The sequence below is a fragment of the Odontesthes bonariensis genome, chromosome 14, assembly GCF_027942865.1.
Source record: "Odontesthes bonariensis isolate fOdoBon6 chromosome 14, fOdoBon6.hap1, whole genome shotgun sequence".
In the NCBI taxonomy this organism is placed as follows: domain Eukaryota; kingdom Metazoa; phylum Chordata; class Actinopteri; order Atheriniformes; family Atherinopsidae; genus Odontesthes; species Odontesthes bonariensis.
The window spans coordinates 31,949,000-31,969,114 of NC_134519.1; the positions used below are offsets into that span (position 1 = coordinate 31,949,000).

General features: G+C 42.7%; 1 protein-coding gene across 1 annotated transcript in view; it reads left to right on the plus strand.

The window, feature by feature from the left end:
• wls (Wnt ligand secretion mediator) overlaps positions 1-19,526 on the plus strand; it is a 39,301-nt gene extending 19,775 nt beyond the window's left edge. The window contains exons 7-12 of the mRNA XM_075484077.1: positions 6,087-6,184; positions 10,894-10,957; positions 11,906-12,049; positions 12,189-12,272; positions 12,454-12,622; positions 18,606-19,526. Coding sequence (XP_075340192.1) covers positions 6,087-6,184; positions 10,894-10,957; positions 11,906-12,049; positions 12,189-12,272; positions 12,454-12,622; positions 18,606-18,715 — 669 coding nt within the window. The 3' untranslated portion in view covers positions 18,716-19,526. The remainder of the gene's footprint in view (positions 1-6,086; positions 6,185-10,893; positions 10,958-11,905; positions 12,050-12,188; positions 12,273-12,453; positions 12,623-18,605) is intronic.
• Positions 19,527-20,115: the final 589 nt, after the last annotated feature.

Here is a 20,115-nt window from a genome sequence, read left to right on the forward strand (position 1 = left end):
TGTGATTTCCTCTATTAGGAAATCACAAACCATTGGTGCCAGCGATGTTGATCTATCTGTTCTAAATCCATATTGACTGTCTGTAAGGAGGTTGTGTTTTTCAATGAATTTGTCCAGTCTATCTGAAAAACGTTTTGAGTATTTTGGGGGAGTAAAGAAACAGGCCTGTAGTTTGTGAAATTGTGTCTATCTCCGGCTGTAAACAATGGTATCACTTTTGCAATTTTCATTTTGTCTGGAAATGTACCTGATTGAAAAGATAAATTGTAGATGTGGGTGAGTGGTTTCACAATTCCTTCAATAACTGTCTTAGCAGACTGGAATGATATAGACATGTCAACGATAGAGGTTTTGTTTTTACATTTTCTTACAATTTGCATAATTTATTCATCATCAACTGCACTTAGAAAAAGTAGAGAAAGTACAAGTATCATCAGCATAGAAATGTATGTCATGCTGTCTAATGATGTTACCTAATGGAAGCATATATAAAGTGAAAATAATTGGTCCAAGCACAGAACACTGTGGAACTGTGGATAATTTTCTTTGGTGTGCGAGGAAGATTCTTCGTTTACAAGAACAAACTGGAATCTATCAGATAAATGACTTAAACCGGCCTAATGCAGTTTCTTTTATTCCTTATAAAACCTTATAAAATAAGTTAATTAAACATGAAAATACTGGGATTTGTTAGGATCAGAATACTTTATTGGTCCTCTTCTCTATGCAATGAATAAAGGGCTCGGAATTATGGGAAAATGTACTTTGGTGTAAAAAGCTTCGTTGAACCTGGATGTCCCTGGATGGCGTTTTCACAAACGGAAATGCAGATTTGTTCTGAAGAAACTCCAATTTTCTAATTCTATTAGTATTTGTCCAACAAAATTGTCCATATTCTACTTTAGGCAACAATGGTTGAATGCCAATTTCATCACTGAAATTGTTCAAATCTACTGATCGAACACTTAAGCTTGATGCTTTATGGAAAAATGGATTTTCCCACCTAATGTCGTTGCCATTTTTGTCCAGGAAATGCAGTTCTTTCAAGCGCCGTCTCTGGGCGGAGGACAACTGTCGCTGTGTGAATGCTGTGTACGAGCCATCAGAATCTTTTCTGAACTTGACCCTTGTCCCACACAAATATCACAGGTCACTCTTACCCGACAGCTGTTATTGTTATCGTCTTATCCCTCCTCTGCACAGCTGGCTTCTCTCTTGTTGGCTGCCAGGCTCTGCTCTACTTGCCTTTGTGAGAAGGATTTAATTTGCTTCCAGGCTTCTATCAAAGCACCACACTTTATGCCGTGACGTTGCATCTCTACCTTTTTAAATTGAATGCTGTGTCCAGAAATGTGCTCTCACCTTATCACTTCCTAAAGCCGGTTGCTTATGTTCGAGGATCCACCTTTGTGTGAAAAGCCTTCACAGGAGTTCATCTCACTCTTGTTTGCAGCACCTGACTTTATTCACCCAGTTTTTACATGTTATTAATGTAGCACTTGAGATGTTTGGCTCCACATTCATTGCAATTGTGTCTATGTGTCTAGTTTTGCACCAGTTCCATCCATCAGCAAACAGATGGTCTGGTGTAATATTAGTTGATAAATGTGAAAACATGTTGTCTCTTTTATGGCTAAAATGGTGTTTTCTTTTCAGGCACAGCTCAACTGCATTTCTTACCATTAAAATCTTTACACTGGCTTCCAGTCAGTCACAGCATAGATTTTAAAAGCCTACTGATGGTTTACAAATCCCAGAACGGTTTAGGCCCAAAATACATTGTGATATGTTCAGAGAATATAAACCGAGCAGAGCTCTTAGATCCAAGGTCTAGTCCAGTCCAGAGTCCAGACTAAATGTGGAGAAGCAGCATTTAGCTGTTATGCTGCAAACAAGCACAAACTGCCAGTGGAGATTAAACTTTCACCAAATGTAGACATTTTTAAATCCAGGTTATAAACATTTCTTTTCTCATGTGTCTATGCATGAAATCTGCACGGTATCTTTTAACTTATCTAGACTGTTGCTTGTTTTTAATAATTTAATTTTTTCTCTTTATATTCTTTTATGTATTTTTAATGCTTCTTACTAGTGATGCGCGGGCCGGCCCGAGCCCGGCGGGACCCTCGGGCTAGCCCGCGGGCCGGGTGGGGTCGGGCCATTATTTTCTTAGAATCCACGGGTTGCGGTCGGGTCGGGTCAGATCACAGACAGTTATCATAATTACACCGTTAAAATCACACCTACGCACATCCGAGACAGCAGAATGCCAATCGACAGCGTCTGCACTTGTGTGCTTGCTCTCTCTCCCCCTGCGCACAGCACCAATGCTGAAGACCGCAGAATGCCAGCAAACAGGCAGCCTACTCACGTGAAGCTCTCTCTCTCTAAATTCATATGACATGCACAGAGCTTGGGTGTCTGATGTGGCAACGAAAAGTGGAATTACAACCATAATCGTCAGATGGATGTGCTGCGGTCAAGACTTTAGAGTAGCAACTGTATTGATGCAAGGGAAATTAAGGGTGAATGCGCGCAGCTTTTGGCAGCCTATGACATTACGCACCCCCTTGCGCGGCCGCAGACAGTTCATTTGTGTTTAATAGGCCTACATAAATAAATACTTATTCATTTAATTTTTTTTTTAAGCGGGTCGGGTGGGGTCGGGTTAAAAATCATTGTGTAATCTTTCGGGTCGGGCGGGCTGGGTTGGCTGCGTGATGGGTCGGGTTGGGGCGGGCCATAAAAATCATCGGCCCGCGCAACACTACTTCTTACACTCTCCGCTGTAATGCTTTTATTTTATGTAAAGCACTTTGAATTGTTTTGCACATGAAATGTGCTATTCAAATAAACTTGACTTGACTAAAATGAGCGTTTAATTTAGTTAAGAAATTGCTGTACTCTCTGGAGTCATTAGGCCTCATTCAAGAATTTTGTTTTCCATCCATCCATCCATCATCTTTCGCTTCTCCGGGGATCGGGTCGCGGGGGCAGCAGCTTAAGCAGAGAAACCCAGACGTCCCTGTCCCCGGCCACTTCCTCCAGCCCTTTCGGTGGGGATCCCGAGGCGTTCCCAGGCCAGCCGAGAAACATATTTCTCCAACGTGTCCTGGGTCTTCCCCAACGCCAAAACGGACCCCCTCCAACGGCCATAAAAATTATGAACAGAATCGGTGACAAAGGGCAGCCCTGACGGAGTCCTACCCTCACAGGAAACATGTCCGACTTACTGCCGGCAATACTGACCAAACTCTGACACCGGTCATACAGAGACCGAACAGCCCATATCAAGGGGTCTGGCACTCCATACTCCCGGAGCACCCCCCACAAGAGTCCCAGAGGGACACGGTCGAACACCTTCTCCAAGTCCACAAAACACATGTAGGGCGAACTCCCATGCACCCTCCAGGATCCTGCTGAGGGTATAGAGCTGGTCTACTGTTCCACGGCCAGGACGAAAACCACACCGCACCTCCTGAATCCGAGATTCGATTATCCGGCGGATCCTCCTCTCCAGTACCCCGAATAGACCTTACCAGGGAGGCTGAGGAGTGTGATTCCCCCTATAGTTGGAACACACCCTCCGGTCCCCTTTTTTAAAGAGGGGGACCACCACCACCCCGATATGCCAGTCCAGAGGCACTGCCCCCGATCTCCACGCGATGCTGCAGAGGCGTGTCAACCAAGACAGACCTACAACACCCAGAGCCTTGAGGAACTCAGGACGGACCTCATCCACCCCCGGGGCCTCTCGAGGAGGTTGGTTCCGGACCCATGCCGTAGCCATGCGTCGAGGTGAGTCCGGGGCCTTGCCATAGAGGAGGTTTTTTTTTTTTTTAGTTTTTGCTTCAGCAACCGCCGAGGCCGCGTTCCGCTTGGCCTGTCGGTACCCAGCAGCTGCTTCCAGAGTCCCACTGGCCAAAAAGGCCCGATAGGACTCCTTCTTCAGCTTGATGGCTTCCCTCACCACTGGTGTCCACCAGCGGGTTCGGGGATTGCCGCCACGACAGGCACCGACCACCTTACGGCCACAGCACCGGTCGGCACCCTCAACAATGGAGGCACGGAACATGGCCCATTCGGGCTCAATGTCCCCCACCCTCCCGGGACATGGTTGAAGCTCTGCCGGTGGTGAGAGTTGAAACCCCTCCTGACAGGGGATTCCGCCAGACGTTCCCAGCAGACCCTCACAATACGTTTGGGCCTGCCAGGTCTGACCGGCTTCCTCCCCCACCAGCGGAGCCAACTCACCACCAGGTGGTGATCAGTTGACAGCTCCGCCCCTCTCTTCATCCGAGTGTCCAGGACATACGGCCGCAAGTCCGACGATACGACCACAAAGTCGATCGAGCTGCGGCCTAGGGTGTCCTGGTGCCAAGTGCACATATGGACACCCTTATGCTTATGGTGTTCGTCATGGACAGTCCGTGACGAGCACAGAAGTCCAGTAACAAAACACCACTCTGATTCAGATCGGGGGGGCCGTTCCTTCCAGGTCTCACTGTCATTGCCCACGTCTGGCATGTTGTCTGCCTTGGCTGGTTCAGGTAGTGGGAGACCCTCGTTCATGGCAATATTGCCTTCTCTGGGCGATAGAGCAGTTTGCCCCCCGCTGTATTGAGACACATCCACCTGGCGTACAGCACACCAATAGTCCGCTCCACAACGGCATGGGTGCTTTGATGCGTATATGTGTGCAGTCCATTGCTCCGATTATGTTTGGCAGTCCCTCTTAATTTATTCTTGTTCGACAGCGGTGTATGTGAATTTGAAGTACCATGGGTAATAAACTGATGAGAGCTTTGATGACCAAGGGGAGCAAACAAATCAGAGGACTGGGACACACCTGATTTGTCTCCAATCTCCCTCTAAAAGGTTCTCGTGGCCAAAAATCCAAGGGTGGTGAGGACCTGATTGTGTGGTGGAATTGGGTTTGATCGGCGTGTTTCTCTCTAGAGTTGTGGCTTTAGGAAGCTGCATATTTGCAGCAGCACAGTCCTTGGCAATCTTAATCGCAATGTCAGCCATTCATCTGTCGTCGCAAGGATAGCTACATGGTCTCGGAACACACGCTCTCTTCCAAGAGCCTGACGTGCTAAGGCATCCTAAATTAGCAAGTCAGCCACTGGTTATACTTCCCATTGACCTTGTTAAACACAGTCAAATTAACCTTCAATTAGTGCATAATTTAAGTCAAACAGAATGTCAGTATAATTATGGGGTATAATGTATATATTTATTTATGATATCTTCAAAAGTAATTAAATATACAATTCATTAGTCAGACAAACTTGGTTTGAATAACAGCGGACTATTTTACGTGACTCCTACTACAGGTTTGGATCCCTCGTAAATTCTGTTCGTACCAGAAAGAAAACTCAAAATACAAAAACACTGGTGAATGTGCAAGTTCTCTTAAATCACTCGTATGCACGATTTAAGAACAAACCTGTTCGCACGAGTGGTTCTTGAATGAGGCCCATTGTTTTAGTTACAAGCTGCTTTTCTCTCCAACATCAAATATGGATTGCAAATGACCAATCCCAGCCTCAGTCAAGTCGAATTCCTTAATACTCAGTCATTTAGTCATGTCACGTAATCATTTATATTGAGCATCTGCTTCATTGTAAAGGAGTTTAATATGTTCTGGGCACCTCCCTTTTGTCAGGGTTTGTAGTTCTAGAACTGTTGAAAGGGTAAAGATGCTGAAATGCTCACTTTCAGGCTCTTCCTGTTCAACTTGGCTCATCCCTGACCTTAAATTTATCATCAGATTCTTAAATTTTTTTTTTTTAACTTTCATTCTTTTCAAACCTATATTCTACCATGACCACAGAAGTAGTATGTGGAATTAACATATGTTTGATACACAGCAGCTCTTCTGGTTATGTGGACACCCCTCGGTCCTCAACATAGTGCTTCATACACTTGTGTAAATATGGTAAACTAGTGAGCATTATATTGGTAAAGAACTTCATTTTTACTAAAACATGTACAACAAAGGAGCTGTTTATCTCACTTAAAAAAAATATATATATTATTTAATATATTTCAAAGTGTGTGTGTGTCTCTCTCTCTCTCAGGACCAAACGGAGAGGAACCATTTTTCAGTCTATTGGAAGCAGGTTGGACCCATTGTGTTTGGCTCTTTCTGCCTCTTCATCTTTGACATGTGTGAGAGGTGAGACAAAGTTTTCTGTACCTTCTATTTTGTTTAAATGTGCTACTTGTTATTATATTGTTAGTAAACAACATACACTATCTGGCCAAAATAAATTGATTGAATGAAAGTCATAAATTGATATATTTGTTTGAACCCCTTTAGTTTTAATCAAGGCACACATGTGGCGTAATTTCAGTAAACTTATTCAGTTTCATTCATTTAATTTTTGTCTTCAGTTGTATTGATTTCCTAAGTTTTTCCTAAGGCTTCACCGCTGTTTAGTCCCAATACTTCTCTTCTCATTGTATGTGTGGAAATGCTCTTACTTTAACGAATAAACATTGGCAAGAGTTCTAGTGTTAAATTCCTTAAATTTGATTTCAACAAATGCTAAAAGCAATACTAGAAAACTGTATGATTTCTTATTACGAGGTCCTTCTAACTCGTTTTAACGTAGACTGATCTTTTTATGCACAGGCTAAGATACTTCAGTTCTCAGCTATGGGTTCCAGCCTGGTACCCCACCACGCACTAACAACTAGAAAACAATACCCTTTTGCTACAACAAAGAAGGTTTAAAAGAAGAAAAAATAAGAAAAAAAAAAACAAAAACCTGCGGTTGATTCTTATAAAAACTTGCGAAATATGTTTATATACTTGAGACTTCTACTTTAGTGCAAATAGAAAATGAAAATTACATTGTTGTTCATTCCTTTTATTTATCAGAGAAGCCTCTGATTATCTAGCTTGGTCTTGTTTTAAACTCACAAGACAATAAGTCATTGTCATATAAAAATGTTCTGTCAATTTTTTGCAAATTTCAAACCAAAGTCTTGGAAGTTTGCAGCTATTCAAAATGTTCCATGCTAGCTTGGAATACATCGAAGGTACAAAGCAAATTAAGTTGCATCTATATGGATTTCACACAGATGCCACATTCAAATCCTTTAAAAATGTAAATCAAAAAATATTAGTTATATTTCAGCATAATAAGAATATTTTAGATTTTTGTTTTCTCTTTGTGTGTGTTCATCATATATATCATAGTCTATAAGAATATGCAGTTTTATGCTCTTTAGGTCCTACAACATTACACTACCTTGTCGCTTTATGTTTTTGGTAGCTTCACACGGTGTCTTTGTCAGCCAGTGGAGCATGACAACAGACTGACATGTATAACTGTGTATGTGCAAGGCTCACATACAGAGAGATTTGTTTTTACACCCCCGGTGTTACATTTTACAGCTATAGGGGGAGCCAATGAACAAAAATAGATTCGTCAAGTAGCTCAAAAAAATTATTAATATTTACAATGATTGTATATTAACAACAATAATAATACAATAATAAACAATTCTAATAAAAATACTACTACGAACTACTACTACTAATAATAATAATAAATGGCTAAATAAATTTAAAAAAAGAAATCAATCAATCAATTTGAGAACTCAGCAGTCACTGTTAAAAAGCCTTATGGCTGTGGGAACAAAGGACCTTCTGAACCTCTCAGTCCTGCAGCGCAGAGAGATGAGCCTCTCACTGCAGCTGCTCCTCTGTCCTGCCAGGATGCTGTGGAGAGGATGTGTATTGTTCTCCAAAACAGAATCTAACTTCCTCCTCTTCCGTTGCTCCACCACAGCACTGAGAGGGTCTAGCCTTCTGCCTACAACAGAACCAGCCTTTTTTACCAGTTTGTCCAGGCACCTACAGTTTTTGTCTGTAGTGCAACTCCCCCAGCAAACAACAGCATAGAACAGTGCACTCTCAATGATAGTGTGATAAAACATGCACATCATATCACTGCAGACATTGAAGGACCTGAGCCATCTCAGGAAGAAGAGACTGCTCTGGCCACTCCTGTACACTGCTTCTATGTTGGCTGACCACTCCAGTTTATCATCCAGCACTACCCCCAGGTATTTGCAGGTCTGAACAGTCTCTATCTCCCCTCCATCATTGCAGACTGACTGGTATGGAGTTTTAGATCTCCTTAAGTCCACCACCAGCTCTTTGGTCTTGGTGGAGTTCAGGAGCAAACAGTTCTTTTTGGTCCAGTCAGTAAAGGCCTCCACAAGGTCCCTGTACTCCTTCTCCAGTCCACCATGCACACATGCCACAACAGCCGTATCATCAGAAAACTTCTGTATGTGGCTTGGCGATGCGGGTTGAGGTGGAAGTACAGCTGGGCAGTGGAAGCAGTTTAGAGGAAGCAGCTGTAGTGGTGGGGGTGGAGGGAGCAGCAGCAGAGGTGGAAAAAGCCACACTATCAAACCGGTTGTAGTATTGGTTGAAAGTATTTGCTCTGTCCACATCCCCTTCCAGAGACTGAGGCTACGGCTACACGAAAATGAAACGAGGGTTTTTTGAAAACGGGTACGAAAATTATTGCGACCACACAGGAAAGCTCGTACGGCTGTGAAGCCGAGAATGTCCACACATGAGTCCGGTGTGTTGTTGTTCAGCCAGGACTCAAACAGACAGATCAAACTGCTCTCCTTATTCAGCCGTTGGTTCCGCACAAGCGCCTGTAGCTCATCACACTTGTTTGGTAATGAGTTAGTGTTTCCCATAATCACCGAGGGCAGAAAAGGTTTGTACCTCTACCTCCTGTTGTGCCTCTTTGCCTTTAGTTTCGCTCCAGCTCTGCATCCACGGTAAAGCTTTTTAAGCTCGGTCGGAATTGGATGTTTAATTCCGCGTCCAATCCTTGACAGTGCCAACAGTTCTTCTCTTGTGTACACTGCTCTAGTAGTAGTGAACATTGTCAAAAAAATTCAAATAAAACAAAAAAGCAGATATATAAAAATAACTAAAAATGTTTAGATAAAAACTAAAAATTAAAAATGACAAGAAAAATTGAGAGCTACACAGACTAGCTGCTGATAAGGCTAGCGCATAGCAACAGTGTATGTATGTTATAAGGGATGGTGTGAAATGTTGTCCTTTATTGCAGAGATGGGGACTCGAGTCGACTCGAGTCTCTGTTTTGATGACTTGTGACTTGACTTGACAAAAAATAAAAGACTTCAGACTTGACTCGGACTTGAAAGTTAAAGACTCGGGACTTGACTTGACTTGAGACAAGATGACTTGAATTATTTGAGTGTTATTCAGTTCATGTTTTCAGTTTGAATGTGAAAGTAATTTAAAAAACAATATCGATTACCCGGTAGGAGCGCAGGCTGAGAATGGCGTCATGATTGGATCGCTACCCTGTCAATCAGTCATGCCCTCTCGTACCTTATTTGTTTATTGGAGAGACCCGCAAACTCATATCAGATACGCATCAACATGTCAGCGGGAGGGGGACCGAGAGTAATCGTCTTCGGCTTTCATAATTTCAACATTGACAGCAAAAGACGGAAGTGTACAGTGCGGCTACTTTTTCCGGCTCCATGCCGAAAATGTCCAGCACCGCAGCACGCTGTACACTCCTCGCCTCATCCCAGATGTGTAATGTGTTCACAGCCCAAGTCTCGAGAACCTGCTTTCTCAAAAAAAAATCCAGGAGTTCATTAGACACCTTGAATTTCTCCCAAGAGCTGCTGTCACGTGCCGAGCAGCTCCAGAGTTTACCGGCCAGCTCCCAGAACGCCTCGAAGTCTGCCGCGTCCATGTTTGGTCAGATGAAAACACTTAGCTTGGTTCGGCATGAAGATGTGGCTTGAATGTGCAAGGATCTGAACCCGTGCATGGGGAAATCTGGAAACTAAATACTGTGGAGGGTGATTGGTGAGTGCAGCTGATGGGGAAAACACAGGTGAGGGAAGGGAACTTGATGGCAGGGCAGTAGAAAGACTGAGGTGGCATAGCATGGCAAAAACTAAAAACAAGACCTGAACCTAAAACTTAACAAAACTAAGACACTAAAACATGGTAAAACTAAGAACTTAAACAGAAACTAAAAACGTGGCAAAAACCCACAGACATGACATTTTTCTAAAAACAATAAGCTAATAATCTGGTTTTTGTTGTGTGTTTAGAGCTCTGGTGTCTCAAGATGATACAGATCAAACACAGATGTTTGTGATGCTCTATACTGTAGTATGTTTTTTCTTTCAGATGATTTTTATGTTTGCCTTTTTTCTTGTTAGGCAACTAAAATACTAAACTAGTGGCAGAAGTGAGGCAGAAGTGACCCTGTTTAGATTGAAAGCCATCAATAAATAATTTTATGGAAGTAATTTCTGTTTTGTTTGATTCCATTATGTATTTTACTGATGACCAGTAATTACAATGCAAATCCAAATTATTGTCATATTTTTTTAAACAGGTTGGACACATTGGACAATGATGTTTACTGAAAGTTACTTATATCTTGTCTTTTCACTTTATTAAGATCGGATTCTGCGGGTAAAATTGCAATAATAAGGTGACTTGACTTTGACTTGACCTATTACAGGACTTGACTTGACTTGACCTATTACAGGACTTGACTTGACTTGACCTATTACAGGACTTGACTTGACTTGACCTATTACAGGACTTGACTTGACTTGACCTATTACAGGACTTGACTTGCCCAAGAAAAAATGACTTGGGACTTACTTGAGACTGGAAAGCTAAGACTTGAGACTTACTTGAGACTTGCACATGTGTGACTTGGTCCCATCTCTGCTTTGTTGTTTTTTTTTTTCTTCACAATATTACCACCTGTATCTTTGCTACCATAGAATAGGAATTGTCATACTCATTGCACTTTTTTTTTTTTTTCCTGTTAATAGAGGTGTCCAGCTAACAAATCCCTTCTACAGCATCTGGGCTTCTGAAGTTGGAACTGAGCTGGCTGTATCCTTTGCAAACAATATTCAACTGCAGCTCAATCAACAAAACAGTTTCTCGTCAAATGTACAAGGTCATATTTTTTCTGAATGTTCAACAAGTTTAAATGGAAAAACTGTCTTTCCATTTATCAGCCAATATACATGTTGCAATTTTACTCCTGTTGGCATTGCTTCAATATTTTTTTTTTCTATTTCTAACTGCAACACATGATAGTTTTTTTTTTTTGTTTTTTTTTGGTGCCAACATGACTTGGAAACTGATATGAGAAATAATTCAGTAGTACCATTTCTGAGAGCATTGTTCAGGGTCTCAAGATGGCACATTAGTACCTACCTATTTGATTTTTGCCTTGCTTGCTGATTCGAATGGTGCTTCAGCACATCACTGACTCTCCCTTTTTTTTTTTTTTTTTGTACCACTTCTTCATGTCTCTTTTTCTCCCCGATTTTTATTAATCTCAATAGATATTTGGAACACAGATTTATTTTCTTTTCTTTTTTTTAAGGTCCACTACAGACAGGACTAAGTTGCTCTCGCAACTGTTCTACATTTCAGTAATTGGAGGCCTAGCAGCGAAGCTGCGACGGTGACAGATGAGGCCCCCCAGCAGTCTAAGCCTATAGCAGCTTAACTATGAGATGTTTCAGGATCACCTGAGCCATCCCTAACTATAAGCTTTATCAAAAAGGAAAGTTTTAAGCCTGGTCTTAAAAGTGGAAAGGGTGTCTGCTTCCCAGTGTCTGCTTCCTGAGCAGCCATAGCCTTGCCTATTGTGCTGTGCTGCTAGGCCCCCCCATCGCTGCTTGCAGCTATATTTGAAAATATATTTGATATAGAGAAATGACAGAAAAGCCAATACTGACATTAGTTTGGAAATTTAAATTTGTGAGTCCTTCATATCCTCTTTCTCAACTTATTGCCTCATTATTTCCCTGACAAGCACCTCCTCAGATGGCATTCATAATTGTGGCAGGCATCTGTGCCTGTCTCTACTTCCTCTTCCTCTGCTTCATGGTTTATCAAGTCTTTCGCAACATCAGTGGCAAGAGGACATCTCTGCCTGCCATGTCCAAGGCCAGACGTCTGCACTATGAGGTCTGGATGGTTTGATTTAATTTGTCACCATTGTCTTTATTTCAAGTTGTTTGGTATTACTTGAATAGAGCAATGGCGCACAGCATATTTTTATGAGCAGTTTTGGCACCAAATCATTCCTTCTTTTGTCACTTTTTAGGGTCTGATTTTCAGGTTCAAATTCCTCATGCTGGTTACTCTGGCCTGTGCGGCCCTAACTGTCATCTTCTTCATTATCAGCCAGGTAAGTCTCAACCATGATGCAAATCAAAATCGACCCATTTTAATTGGTGGATTTGTTTTTTCCTTATTTTAATTTTTTTCCAAAAGCCATTTTTCTTTGACTCTAAATACAAAATAACTTTACTTACTGCTCTCCTTCACAAAGAAGACATTTTAAAAAGATGTTTCCTTTGTGTGTCCAGGTGAATGAGGGCCACTGGCAATGGGGAGAGCACACCGTGCAGGTGAACAGCGCCTTCTTCACAGGTATCTACGGCATGTGGAATCTGTACGTCTTCGCCATCATGTTCCTCTATGCACCTTCTCACAAACGTTATGGAGATGAGCAGTCAAGTGGTCAGTGCATCACTGGTAACTACAAATTTTTACTTACTTTTTTAAAAAGAACCTAAATTACTTGTGTCTCTCTGTTAAGATTAGTCAAGATTAAGATGAACCTGGTGCTTCTTGTTGACTTCAAAGATTTTAAAATGCAGTTTAAACTGAGAGTCTGGCTGCAGACCTGCACTGTCAGGACCCTTCGTTGCAGACCTGCACTGTGAGGTCTCCTCCAGTCTAAGGACCGGAAGTTGATTCAGAGCCTTTCAAAATAAAAGCGAGTGTACCGGAAGCATGTATTTTTCGTTCCCCGTGTTTATTTCTTGGGTCTTAAAATATCAAGATAAAAAACAAACAAAATATTATATACATATAAAAAAGAAAATGCAAAACGTTACGACCACTTATAGGGTTATTCAACAGATGATCAATGGAGACTAGATGTAATGATCCCCTTAAAACATTATTGGCCTACTCAAAACATGCATTATTTTTACTCCAGGATTTTAATTTAATTTGCAAAAAGAACAGCTGTTAGTTTAGTTTGCACTACAAATAAATTTTGAAACAATAAATCTCTGTAAATACACCTTAATGTATGATGGCATAATGCTTCTACGCTCCAACCTGTTCTTTGTTTCTATACCATTATTTATCATTGAAAATGTAGCCCCTGCATTGTTGGACCCATTTACATATTGATTTACTCAATTATTTTATATAGGCATATCTTATGTGTGTTTACAAGTCTGATATCTTATTATATATTCTTTTTTTTTTTTTTCTTTTTTTTTTTTTTTAAATATTTTTTTGGGGCTTTTTATGCCTTTTAATGATAGGACAGTTGGAGAGAGACAGGAATGCAAGGGGCAGAGAGAGAGGGGAGAATTGCAGCAAAGGGCCGCTCGGTGCGGGACTCGAACCGGGGCCAGCTGCAGCGAGGACTATAGCCTCTGTACATGGGGCGGCTGCTTAACCCACTACGCCACCGACCGCCCCGCTATTATATATTCTAATAATATTCTATTAATATTGTTTGTGCTGTGTTCTTACCTTGTGCTGTCAGTCCACATAGATTTGCCAATTGAGGGTGTGATGGTTTATGATTTTGAATTAAGTTAGCTTTGTGTATTCAAGATTCAAGAGGGTTTATTGTCATTCCAGTCATATACACAGTATACAGTGCAATGAAATAACGTTTCTCGAGAAGTTTTTCAGTGCAACAAACAGCAACAATAAAGAACAGCTGGGACAACAGAGGTGATCAGATCAGTCTCTGAGCGTTGAGGAGTCGTATGGCCTGGGGGAAGAAGCTGTTTTGTAGTCTGGTGGTGACAGACCGTATGCTGCGGTACCTTCTGCCAGATGGGAGGGGTGAGAAAAGTCTGTGGGAGGGGTCTTTAAGAATCCTGGTTGACTTGCGGATGCAGCGTGTGGTGTAGATGTCTGAGACGGAGGGGAGAGTGGCTCCAATGATCTTTTCAGCCGTCCTCACCACACGCTGAAGGTTTTTGCGGTCCAGTTGGGTGCAGTTACCGAACCAGGCGGTGATGCAGCTACCCAGGAGGGTCTCTATGGTCCCTCTGTAGAAGGTGGTGAGAATGGTGGGAGGGAGGTGGGCTCTCTTCAGCCTTCTCAGGAAGTGGAGACGCTGCTGAGCCTTCTTTACGGTGGAGCCGGTGTTGAGGGACCAGGTGAAGTTCTCCGCCAGATGGACACCAAGGAATTTGGTGTTCTCCACAATCTCCACCGGGGAGCCTTCGATGTGCAGAGGCTCGTGGTCCCTCTGTGCTCTGCGGAAGTCAACAACCATCTCTTTAGTTTTGTCCACATTCAGAGACAGGTTGTTGGCTTTGCACCAGGTGATCAGCCTTTTCACCTCCTCCCTGTATGATGACTCGTCGTTCTTTTCGATGAGACCCACCATGGTCGTATCGTCAGCGAACTTGATTATGTGGTTCGAGTCGTGTAGTGCTGTGCAGTCGTGGGTTAGGAGTGTGAACAGCAGTGGACTGAGCACGCAGCCTTGAGGTGCCCCTGTGCTCAGTGTGGTGGTGCTGGAGGTGTTGTTTCCGATCCGGACTGACTGGGGTCTCTCCGTAAGAAAGTCCAGGATCCAGTTGCAGAGGGTAGTGTTCAGGCCAAGCAAGCTCAGCTTCCTAGTCAGGTGCTGTGGGATGATAGTGTTGAATGCTGAACTGAAGTCTATGAACAGCATTCTGACGTAAGTGTCTTTTTTGTCCAGGTGGGTGAGTGCTAGGTGGAGGGTGGTGTTGATGGCGTCGTCGGTGGAGCGGTTGGCTCGGTACGCGAACTGCAGGGGGTCTAGGGTGGGAGGCAGATGGTTCTTGATGTGCTTCAGGATCAGCCTCTCAAAGCACTTCATGATGGTAGGGGTGAGTGCGATGGGGCGGTGATCATTGAGGCATGACACAGGCGACTTCTTGGGCACAGGGACGATGGTGGTGGTTTTGAAGCACGATGGGACGATGGCACTGCTCAGGGAGATGTTGAAGATGTCCGTGAAGACATCTGCCAGTTGGTCTGCACATCCCCTGAGCACACTCCTGGGAATGTTGCCTGGGCCAGCAGCCTTACGTGGGTTGACTCTTTGCAGAGTCTTTCTCACTTCAGCTGTGGTCAGGCATAGCACTTGTTCACCAGGAGGGGGGGTGTTCTTCCTTGCCACCACATCATTCTCTGCATCAAAACGACTGCTCAGGGCCTCCTTTTCTCCTGTTCTGAATGCTGTGTCTCTGGCTCTCAGCAGTGCACGCACCTCAGCAGTCATCCATGGCTTCTGGTTAGAGCGCGTGGTGATGGATTTGATGACCGTGACGTCATCAGTGCACTTACTGATGAAACCAGTGACTGAAGCCGTGTACTCCTCTAGGTCAGTGGAGCCGTTGGTGGTTGCTGCTTCCCTAAACATTTGCCAGTCAGTGCACTCAAAACAGTCCTGGAGGGTAGAGATGGCTCCTTCCGGCCAGGTCTTTACCTGTTTGTTGACTGGTCTGGAGCGTCTGACCAGCGGTCTGTATGCTGGGATCAGCTTGACGGAGATGTGGTCAGAATATCCCAGGTGGGGGCGGGGCTCGGCACGATATGCACCGGGTATGGTGGTGTAAACAAGATCCAGCGTGTTCGCTCCTCTCGTTGCAAAATCCACATGTTGGTAGAATTTTGGAAGCACTGCTTTTAGATTAGCATGATTGAAGTCTCCGGCGACAATAAGCAGTCCTTCTGGATGTTTGTTTTGGAGATCACTGATGGCCCCGTACAGTGCGGTTAGCGCTTCCTTAGCGTTAGCGCTGGGAGGAATGTACACAGCTACAACGTGCAGGGAGGAGATCTCTCTCGGTAAGTAGAATGGTCTACATCTCACGACCGCGTATTCCACCAGCGATGAACAGGACTTGGAGACTAGGACAGAGTTGTTGCACCAGTCCGTGTTGATGTAAACACACAGTCCCCCGCCTCGTGTCTTACCGCACAGTGGGTCTCTGTCGGCTCGATGCGAGTCTAGTCCGTCTAGCTGAATAGCCGCCTCCGGGACGCGGTCGCTGAGCCATGTTTCTGTGAAAACATACACACAGCAGTCCCTAGTGTCCCGTTGAGTAGTCCGTTGTAGTTTGATGTAGTCCAGTTTATTTTCAAGTGAGCGGACGTTAGAGAGCAGGATGGACGGGAGAGCCGGTCGGCTAGCATTAGCCATCAGCCTAGCACGGACACCGGCTCTCTTGCCCCTCTTCCGTCTTCTCTCACACCGCTTTCGGCGCCTCCTCACCCGGCCCTTGTCTTCAGGCGAGCTCGGGAATTTGCGAAGCAGGCTGGTAGACTGTAGCGCGTCCTTTGTCTCCGTTGGTAACGCCGTTGGGCAGTGTTTAAGTCCCATAAGTAGACTCCGTTGGTAGACTTTTTGTGACACTGCATCTGAGTGTTGCAGTCCAGCGGCCTCTCGAGTGCAGCCCGTAGACTTCAGACACATAACTTAACAATATACATACAATAATACACTAAAATTACACTGTTTTACACAGTTTTTCCTCTCGAGGGGTCGCTGCGAAAACGATCGCGCCGCCGCTTTATGGTTACCTAGGCAACCACATCAAAGTTTTTTAATTCAAAGTGAATTACTGAATACCTAGTTACATGACCCAGATAGCCAATAACCCCTGTTACAGGAGAAAACAGTAGACACAAAACAAACTTTCAAATGTCTTTTTCTTTTCTTTTTTGTAAGTGTTTTATTGCACAACAACCTTTCTCCACAATTGATGCACAGTGATGCAAAAATGTGTCAGCTTTTTTGTCAGAGCATGAAAGGTCATCTCACAAAATTGGACAACATGGAATGGAGATGATGGAGATCAAGCCTACCTCTTCTTCAGTTGCCCCCACCTCCTGCACAACTGGAGCAGCAGTTTGCTGACACTCTTTCTGCTTCTCTTCAGCCTAAATAAGTACTATTTTGCATTAAATACAAACGTCACAAAGTCAGTTCTCAAACCATGTCCTGGGAGGGAAAACTTGACATAAGATTTACTGAAAACAACTAATAAAGATTGAGAATGCAAACTGACCTCAGTCATGTCATCAACCGTTTGCTTCTTCAGTCTAAAAATTGGTGGCACCTCACCTGCCAGAAGGGTTTTTGACACCTCGGTCCAAAGGGCAAACATTTTGCCATGGCTGTTGCAGCCGTTACATTTCCTTAATTTTCCTTTTACCCTTTTACTGGCCAAACCACAACCTGCCAGAAGTTAGTAGCATTGGCTCATTCTTATGAGTACAAACACACAGACAAGTACATTATGCTTACCTTTAAATAAAATGCCACCTTTCCTATGTGCCTCTAAGTGGCTCTGCAGCTTTGACAATTTTGTGGGTTTAAATTTTAGGCACAGAGGGCAGGTTGTAACATGACGTGCAGCGTTCAATTTTGGGGTAGTGCCGGATGTTGATATTGAAATATGCATCTGTAAGAGACAAATAATGTCGTAATAAGTAAAACAAAATTAGACAAAAATTATATGATATAACTCAGTTTTGTTGGTCTTGGAAAATGGCACATTTAAGTGAGCACTATCGATACGATAACAACGCTAAAGACTACCCAAAAGTAAAAAACCTGATTCTTTAAAATTAATATAACTTAATATAATATAGTGTGCAACGTGGCCCCGTAGTGAATAAAGACTGTTTCTGTTTCTTCGTATGACGAAAAGTTGTTGTCACTTGACTTTTACTCACCTCGTCGTCTCCACACTTCACATGGGGAACGAAAAATACGTGCTTCCGATACACTCGCTTCCGATCCTCACACTGCAGGAGACCTCAGTGCAGGTCTGCAGCCAGATCCCTCTCGAAACTATGGTGGCAGCCTGGCCTTATTGTGACGATTACCGTTAAAATGTACTGCTTAACTTTCTAAAAGTATCTCCTCAGTGTACTAAAGTAAATAATTGTTAGATTTCATTAATACCCTTTGTAACTCTCACTTCATTCTGATTGAGAGCAAGTGCTCTAAAGCATTCAAAGGTTGTTTTTTTTTGAGGGGTTGTTGGTGATTGAGAAAAATCGAAATTCCCAGGGGAAAGAAGGGTCTCTTTGGCCCGGCACTGAGATTTTAATGGACATCAGGCTGCCTTCCAAGGAGAGAGAAAAGGAGCTATAAAAACAGGGGGTGGGGAGAAGAGTGAGGAGGTAATGAGAACCATCCATCCATTTCCTGTCATTGACAAGGGAAGTGGAAAAGAGGAAAAAAGAAAAAGGAGTCTGAAGTTCTGGAAGCTTTCCCTGAAGTGCATCAAGCCATCTCATGAGAGGGGCAGCTCTCTCCAAGTTTCACTTCTGTTTGAGTGAGCTGAAAGCATTTATGTTAATGAAATTCAGCTAAACTAACTTGAAATGCTACAGATTGTTGCAGGGCAGATAGGGACAGCAACACAAGCGACTTAATATAGTTAATATAGAAAATGTTTGTTTTGGTGTTGATGCTCTCGTATATGTACAGGTGATGTTGGGGCAAACAGTGGAGAGGACATCCAGCTGACCACCACAATCACCCATGTTGATGGTCCTGGTGAGATCTACAAAATGGCTGGCAAAGAGGCTCAGGAATAGATTTCATACTGTGTCTGAGACTCCCATCTACAACCTACTACTCTAATGATATCTACATAATTAAACAGACTTTTGTCTTAGTATCCCCTGACCCTAAAACTGCATATACAATCCAGCTTGCATGCAACTACCAGCCCCCTCAGTTGCTGCGCTCTTTTTAGCACCAAACCCTGAGCTTGTTTACATGGCTCCATTTCCAAAGTCCCTATTGTAACTGTAAAAGCAGAATATCAACACTCATATCAGTCCTTTTCATTTCATGGTTGAATTTCATACTCTATGTAAACTGTACTGTGTTTGTAAATGTTGCACAATGTCTTTTACTCCAAGTTAGGTACTGAAAAGCTGCTTTATAAAGAGATTCAAGTGTAAGGAAAATCCACCTCTTGGTGGTTAGAAGTTGCATGTAGCAGCCGGCACACTCCTGTTTTTTTTTAAATCAGATGGCTGAATTATTTTGGAGAGCCTGAGCTGATAAAGATGGACAGCAGAGGATTTAGCCACTTGTTTTGACTGTCCTGCTTTTGTATGTTTTGTAGTTTTACTGAAGGTCTTAGAACTTGTCACAGATATATCTGTCATAAAAAGTAGATGGTGTGAATTACTGCTGTCACTTAGTCTTTCGAGTCTTGCTTTTATTGCTCCACAGGGGGGAAATGTACAGACCGCATAGTCACTTTGGGAACTCCATAGTGTACGTTCATCATGTTACAATGTAGTATCTATTTTTTACAAGTGCTTATTTTTGGCTTCACAAAATGTATGCATCAAGCTATTCATTCTTTTTAAGTTGGCAGTAGCCCATTACACATGGTTTTTAGTTTTTTTTTTTTTTTTTTTTTTTTTTTTTTTAGTTTTTTTTTTTGCTTTGTATCCAAATTTAATAAAAACTTTTACTTAATATACTTGTGTATTGCCATTTATTTTTCTCAGAAAGATTATATCTTGCTTTTGAATTAACCAGTAAGGTAAAGGAAAAGACCCACATGAAATTAAATAATGCTGTTATATCTAAGCATTAAAGTGTGTCTATATTTGTTTACTATATTTAATTTAAGACCAATTCCATACAAATTTTTGAAACTTTTCAGCACCAACAAAGTTTTGAATGTGAGCATGTGTTCCAGCAGGGAGAGTGCGCCACTGCAAAGCTCAAAGCACAACAAACCTGCTTTTACTTTTTTCACATCTATGAAGTCAGAGATTGTAACACAGGAAGCAGGGTTTTTTTTTCCCCTGTATATTTTAAATAAAAGGTTTGTGTTTTTTTTTTTTTTTTTTTTTTTTTTTTTTTTTTTGTACATTTCCATAAGTTTTAGAAGATGTAGTACCCCACATTTTCAACTTTGCGGCTTTTTCACTTGTGTATAAAATTTTAGGGTGATTGTTTCCTCCAGAAG